This window comes from Sapajus apella, unplaced genomic scaffold (genome assembly GCF_009761245.1).
Source record: "Sapajus apella isolate SASKATOON/1434 unplaced genomic scaffold, GSC_monkey_1.0 scaffold2, whole genome shotgun sequence".
Taxonomy (NCBI): domain Eukaryota; kingdom Metazoa; phylum Chordata; class Mammalia; order Primates; family Cebidae; genus Sapajus; species Sapajus apella.
Genome location: NW_022436942.1, coordinates 79,903,028 through 79,910,686, shown reverse-complemented (window position 1 = coordinate 79,910,686; position 7,659 = coordinate 79,903,028). Strand labels below are relative to the sequence as shown.

At 54.3% G+C, this 7,659-nt stretch overlaps 1 protein-coding gene across 1 annotated transcript in view; it reads right to left on the bottom strand.

The window, feature by feature from the left end:
- The window catches only part of ORAI1 (ORAI calcium release-activated calcium modulator 1), an 18,935-nt gene continuing 11,276 nt past the window's right edge, over nucleotides 1-7,659 (bottom strand). Inside the window, exon 2 of the mRNA XM_032242363.1 lies at nucleotides 1-996. Within this exon, the coding sequence (XP_032098254.1) occupies nucleotides 394-996 (603 nt within the window). The 3' untranslated portion in view covers nucleotides 1-393. The remainder of the gene's footprint in view (nucleotides 997-7,659) is intronic.

Here is a 7,659-nt window from a genome sequence, read left to right as displayed (position 1 = left end):
GCAGGTGTCCTTATGAGTATATTTATGTGTCACACGCACATGTTCACACTCAACGCTGGACGGGAGAGAGGCTGAGACGGACAGCACAGGAGGCACCCAGGTGGCACCGGCACAGGGGAGGAGAGGAGACACAGCGGGCCTGTGGCCCCACTTTGGCCCCCCACCGCCTTGTAACAGGAGGTGGACCCGGAGCTGGAAGAACAGGAAGTGCTTATTCTCCTAGAGGACAGTTTCAAAGTGCAGAAATTTCTCTTACAAAAAGGCTCTTCCCTCCACGCTCTGCCCCCTGCTGCAGCCCAGCCCCTTGCACAGGCTGTCCGTGAGGCTGGGGCAGGACAAGGTCATGGGGAAGGGCTAAGGGCAACGCGCTGGAAGGGCCCCGACTGCAAGGGCCTAGGCATAGTGGCTGCCGGGCGTCAGGGGGTGGTCCCCTCTGTGATCCAGCTGGTCCTGTAAGCGGGCAAACTCCGCCAGCTCGTTGAGCTCCTGGAACTGTCGGTCCGTCTTATGGCTGACCAGTGAGCGGTAGAAGTGGACAGCGAAGACGATGAAGATCAGGCCGAAGGGCACCATGATGGTGGTGGACGCGATGGCGGCCGCCTGGCCTGGGGTGATGCCGCTGGTGCTGACGTTGGCGACCGCGCCACCAGTGGGGGGCTTGCTGGTGGGCCTCGGCTGGCCTGGCTGCCTCTTGAGGGGCAAGAACTTGACCCAGCAGAGCAGCACGACCTCAGCCAGGAAAAGCAGAGTGCCAATGACGGTGGAGAAGGCCCAGGCCAGCTCGATGTGGCGGTGCATGCGCTCGTGTGGCGACTCCTTGACCGAGTTGAGGTTGTGCACGTTGCTCACCGCCTCGATGTTGGGCAGGATGCAGGTGCTGATCATGAGCGCAAACAGGTGCACAGCCACCAACACCGTGGTGCAGGCGCTGAAGGCGATGAGCAGCCCTGGCGGGTAGTCGTGGTCAGCGTCCAGCTGCACCTCCACCATCGCCACCTGCGGGGAGACAGGCGGGATGAGTGCCAGTGGTCCCAGCCCACACCACCACGCTCCAGTCCCGGCTCTCCTCCCTCCAGGCTCTGGGACCCTGGCCAGTCGCTTGGCCTCTCCAAGCCTCCATTTTCACAGGGGATAGTAAGGCCCATGCACTTGGGCCTGAGAGCAGCAGAAAGTCCTAAAGAAACCAGGACCCAAAGCCGCCTGGATCTGATCCCAGCCCTGGTACTCACTAGCTGTGCAACCCTGGGAAACTCACTTAACCAACCTGAGCCTCGACTTTCTTATCTGTAAAACAGGACTATAATAGTAGTTCATAGGATTTTTTTTTTTTTTCAGACAGAGTCGCACTCTTTTGCCCAGTCTGGAATGCAGTGGTATGATCTCGGCTGACTGCCACCTCCACCTCCTGGATTCGAGTAATCCTCCTGCCTCAGTCTCCCAAGTACCTGCGACTAGAGGTGTGTGCTAACACACCTGGCTAATTTTTTGCATTTTTAGTAGAGATGAGGTTTCATCATGTTGGTCAGCCTGGTCTCACGCTCTCGACCTCAGGTGATCCACCTGGCTGCCTCAGCCTCCCTAAGTGCTGGATTACAGGAGTGAGCCACTGTGCCCAGCCAGTTCATAGAATTCTTTTAACAATTAAATGAGAGCTGGCACATGGTAACCACCTCCCAAATCACTCCTATTACCACCTGGCCAGGTACTAGAAGCCAACTGCAGGCCAGGCACAGTGGCTCACACGCATAATCTCAACACTTTGGAGGCCCAGTTGGGAGGGCTGCTTGAGACCAGGAGTTTGAGAGCAGCCCGGGCAACACAGAGAAACCCCATCTCTACAAAAAAAGTTTTGTAATAGCTGGGGGTGGTGGTGTGTACCTGTAGTTCTAGCTACTTGGGAGTCTGGGGCGGGAGGATCCCTGGAGCCCAGGAGTTTGAGATGGTAGTGAGCCATGACTGCACCACTGCCCACCAGTCTGGGCACCAGAGCAAGACCCTGTCTCTAAAAAGAATAAAATAAGGCTGGGTGCAGTGGCTCATGCCTGTGATCCCAGCACTTTGGGAGATCGAGGCAGGTGGATCACCTGAGGTCAGGAGTTCGAGACCAGCCTGGATAAGATGGTGAAACTATGTCTCTACTAAAAGCACAAAAATTAACTGGGCATGGTGGCACGCGCCAATAATCCCAGCTATTTAGGAGGTTGAGGCAGGAGAATTGCTTGAACCCAGGAGGTAGAGGTTGTAGTAAGCAGAGATTGTGCCATTGCACTCCAGCCTGGGCAACAGAGCAAGACTCCATCTCAAAAAAAAAAAAATTAATTAAAAAAAAGTTAAAAATTAAATTAAAAAGCAACCACCATCAATGGTCAAAATGGTAAGTTTTGTTACGCATATTTTACTATGGTTAAAATAAAAGCAGGAAAAAAAGCAATCACCAGCTACCAGTCCTTTTGGCCCCACATCCTCACACCCAAGCAGAGGCTTCTCCTTCATGCCCTGCACTGGGGACATGGAGAGGGGTAGTGGCTGCCCTCCCAGGGCACACCCAGGCCCTTCTGAGAACACAGTGCACGACCTGACAAGTTCCGAGCAGGCTTCCCAGAAGCCATGGGCTTAGCCCTGGTGCGGCCTGGGGCCAGTGTGCCCTGGGGCCATCTCCTCCCCATCCCCAGGGCTGACGCACCAGTAGCCCCCAGTTCCTGGAGACCTGTGGACCCGAGGTCACCAGGGGCATGCTTCGGGCCAGACACTCGCTGCTCCTCACCTGGGCCTTGCAAATCACCCCTATGTGAAGGAGCCAGCTCATCAGATCTGGGCAGGGAGCAGCTGGCGGTGGGCATGTGACCAGGTTCAAGCCATGAGGGCTGGAGGGAGGGGGGTAGGGAGACAGTGGAATTCCATCAAGGACAGTGACTCTTTATAAAGTGTTTGCTATGTATGTGGCAGGCTCAGAGTGGGAAGCCTAATGCTGAGGTTTCTCCATTAGCCACACACCAGCCTGGTCCCCAGCAGGCAGGGAATTCCTGGCTTCACCCCTCTCAACCCTAGATAGGGGTATGGGCCCCTTCCTTCCCCACCATTCTTTTTTTATCCCCACCACTTTCCTTTTGCAGCCTGCCTGGCTTGAACCCTGACTCCCCTGCCCTGTATTAGACTGTGTGACTCTGGCAAGCTCTTTCAACTTTCTGTGCTTCTGTTTCCACATCTGTAAAACGGGAATAATGGTACAAGCCTCGAAGGCTTCTTGTGAGGATTGAGAGTTAATCCACGTAAAATAGGTAGTGTCCAGCATACAACAAACCCTCAATAAAATTGAGATTTATTACGACTCAGTTTAGGAACCTCACCCCTAACCCAGACACTATGACATCCTCCTGGGGGCTTCTACCCTCCTGCAGAGGGGCACATTCAGGAAGAACGAATGGCGCCAGGCCAGATCAGCAGACCCTTGTTCCAGCTCTGTAACTGCCTGCTTGCCGGGTAAGTTTGACCAAGACCCTCCTCTCCACCCGTAAAAGGAGGGGAAGCGGCGAGATGAAGGTCACAACATAGATCTGACTTGGGGTCGGACAACTTTGAGAATCTGAAGATGGTGAACACTCTCCTTAAAACAGCTGAGTATCATTTATTCATAGGACTTTTCTGACAATTTAAACGGGATCTGCAGGCTTTTGCCTAAGAATGCCCACAATAGATGACGGTATGTACTTTTCAGCCCAGGCGTTTACAAAACATTTCAAGCTCATATAAATTTGGGGCAGTGCCATCAGGATTTCTACCATGTTTAAGATCTTTGGTGGCCTAAAGCCAGCCCTGAGAATTCTGAGTCCATGAGGGTGAGGGTGTCACAGCACATGTGGGTGCTGGAAACAAGACGTGGAGAGGGCCACCAGGGCATGGCAGGTGGAGGGCCACATCTTGCAGCTCACTGGTCTCTGTCCCCAAGCCTGCCCACACCTGGAAGAGGGGAGCCCCCTCCAGCAGCCAGTGTCTCCTGCCACCTCCCCACCCCCAGCACTTCCTCTTCCTGCTCTGGCCTGCCGCCCCGGAACCTGAAACCCGAGATAGGACAAGCAGCAGCGGCGGTGGCTGAGCTGTCCCAGGTCCACTGCTGCTGATCCACTCACTGGAAATGTCTAGAGCCTTTGGTGGCACAGACCCTGAGCTGGCTGCTGCGGGTGTGCACGTGGGGCCTGTACACAGGTCTACCGTCCCACTCTGCTCCCTAGTTCATGCCTCACCTGTGCCCCAGCCACCCCCAAGGAAGTGTCTCTCTCCCACTGTGCAGCTGTTAGGACCACAGAGGACACCACACAGCTGGCAGCAAACTGGCTCCTCCAGTTACAAAGCGGTGACCTTGGATAAGGATCTCAACCTCTCTGTGCCACAGTTTCCACATCTATACAGGCCAGGCACAGTGGCTCATGCCTGTAATCCCAGCACTCTGGGAGGCTGAGGCAGGCGGATCTCTTGAGGTCAGGAGTTCGAAACCAGCCTGGCCAACAATAGTGAAACCCTGCCTCTACCAAAAATACAAAAAAATTAGCCGAGTGTGGTGGCACGCACCTGTAATCTCAGCTACTCAGATGGCTGAGGCATGAGAATTGCTTGAGTCCGGGAGGCGGAGGTTGCTGTGAGCCGAGATTGTGCCACTGCACTCTAGCCTGGATGACAGAGTAAGACTCTGTCTCAAAAAACAAAATTAGCTGGATGTGGTGGTGGGCACCTGTAATCCCAGCTACTTGGGAGGCTGAGACAGGAGAACTGCTTGAACCTGGGAGGCAGAGGTTGCAGTGAGCCAAGATAGCACCACTGTTCTGCAGTCTGGGAGACAGAGACTCTTTTTTTTTTAAAGAGGATCACATGAGTTATTAATACCATTATTCTTCTTTTACAAGTGAGAAAACTGAGGCTCAGAAAGGTGAGGTCAGCTGTGCAAAGGATTACTCGGCTGCTGCATTTGAACCCAAGTCCACTTGGCCCCACAGCCAGGGTATGACGGGGGCAAGGGAGCACCTCCCTCACATGCTGACTGAGATTACATGTAGTTTTCACATGTAGATGTTTAGCATAGGGCCAGCTACAGCAGCTCAATAAATCTTAGCTAAAAAGAAAAACACATAAACTAGGCACACACCTATAATCCAGCACTTTGGGGAGCCAAGGTAGAAGGATCACTTGAGGCCAGGAATTGGAGCTCACCCAGGGCAACATAGTGAAACCTCATCTCTACAAAACCAGAAAATTAGCTGGGTGTACCAGGATTTGCACCTGAGTTCAGCTTCCAAGAAAAAATATTAAAAAAGAAAAATTAGCCGGGCGCGGTGGCTCAAGCCTGTAATCCCAGCACTTTGGGAGGCCGAGGCGGGTGGATCACGAGGTCAAGAGATCGAGACCATCCTGGTCAACATGGTGAAACCCCGTCTCTACTAAAAATACAAAAAATTAGCTGGGCATGGTGGTGTGTGCCTGTAATCCCAGCTACTCAGGAGGCTGAGGCAGGAGAATTGCCTGAACCCAGGAGGCGGAGGTTGCGGTGAGCCAAGATCGCGCCATTGCACTCCAGTCTGGGTAACATGAGTGAAACTCCGTCTCAAAAAAAAAAAAAAAAAAAAAAAAAAAAAAAAAAAAAGAAAAAGAAAAATTAGCTGAGTGTATTGGGTACACCTGTGGTCCTAGCTACTCGGGAGGCTGAGGTGAGGGAATCCTTTGAGCCCAGGAGATTGAGGCTGCAATGAGCCTGATTGTGCTATGGTACTCCAGCTTGGGCAACAAAGTGAGATTCTCTCACTCTGTGTCTCTCTCACACACACACAAGTGCACACAGAAAAAAAAATTAGCTGGGTATAGTGGGCATGCCTGTTGCCCGAGCTACTTTTTTTTTTTTTTTTTGAGACAGTCTCACTCTGTCGCCCAGGCTGGGGTGCAGTGGTGCGATCTCGGCTCACTGCAATCTCCGCCTCCTAGGTTCAAGCGATTCTCCTGCCGCAGCCTCCTGAGTAGCTGGGACTACAGGCGCCCGCCACCACACCCAGCTAATTTTTGTATTTTTAGTAGAAATGGGGGTTTCACCATGTTGGCCAGGCTGGTCTCAAACTCCCAACCTCAGATGATCTCCCTGCCTCAGCCTCCCAAAGTGCTGGGATTACAGGTGTGAGCCACCATGCCCAGCCAATCTCGGCTACTCGAGAGGCTGAGGTAGGAGGATCCCTTGAGCCCAGGAGTTTGAGGCTGCAGTAAGCTCTGATCGCACCACTGCACTTCAGTGTGGGCAACAGAGCAAGACTTAAAAAAAAGGGGGGTGAAGAAAAGAAAAGACAAAAAGAGAAACATACAGAGCTCGAAGTGGAAGAGAAATCGTGGCTGGACACCCTCGGCTCAGGCTGGAGACAGGGACCCCACATGCCCACCTCCCAACCCTGACTCTGGGCCTCGCCTGCTGCACAGAGGCAGCCCCACCTCCAAATCCCAGCCACAAAGAGGATGTGTACCCCAAGCCACACCTGGCCTGATGGCCACCTCCACAGGACAGAGACCACCACATTCCACACCACTTGACACACCCGCAGGCTCCAGGGCCAGAAAGCAGTGCAGCTGTTGGGACGCACACGCCCAGGAGATACCAACACTTGCCAGCCCGCCCTGAGGTTTTCTGGGCTGGGGAGAGGGGATAGGCTGGGCTCTCCAAGGAAGAGGAAGGGGCCTGCTGCCCTGCTCCGGAAGAAACCCCATCACCCTCACTGGACCCTACGATTCCTGGAACTCCGGCCACATAGGCAGGCTGTATGTGCCCACACTTGGGACCAAGTTCAATGTCACCGGGTTCAGAGGGGCGTGTAAAAGAATGATTCAAAGTGAGAAGAAAGGGACTGTTGGCATGTGTCACAAAGCTTGATGACAATTTCACAGGAATAAAAGCCACCACTTTTTCCAGGACACTTCCTGCTCCGGAAATCTCCCCCTAGGTGAGGAGGGTGAAGGCCGGGGGCCCTGCAGACCTGGCAGCTGGCTGCCAGGGCCCCAGCTGAGCCCCAGTGAGGTTGGATCAGATCAGATCACATGCAGCTTCACAAGGTAAATATAGCCCGTCAGCCCAAAATAAACAGCCCCCGGCCAGCCGCTGGCCGTCTGAACCTGGAGAGGCGAACCCTAAAGGGACAGGAAAGGCGAGAGACCCACATCACCACCTCACACTGGTCCAGGGATCCCCCGCCCCCATTGGGGGTTTGGCTAGAGATGCCAAACCTTAGCAAGGGCCAAGAAGAGGGTTACGTAACTGTGCGAAGGGCAGGGCCTGGCCAGCCCTGGCAGACTGTACCAGGCATCAGCCCACCTCACCCGAGTGTCAGTCATCTCTCTCCCGGCTCCTGCTGGGCTCTATGGAGACCCTGGGCACCTGGTGCCTGCAAGTCCAGATCCCTCCGAGGCAGCCCTCCCATGCCGGGCCTGACCTCAGCCCCCGCAGCCTTCCTGCTCTGGCCTAGTTCTTTTCTTGTCCACCCTTTTAGGAGGGTGGATGGCTGCCGCCTGGAACATGAGGCCACTTAGCTGCAATCATGCAGGGTCACCCGGAGCTGTCTGAGCCTGCCCGCCCCACCTCAACTGCAAACCATATCTTAAGAGGGGATTGAGGCCCAGTGTGCAGTGGTTTACACAGTC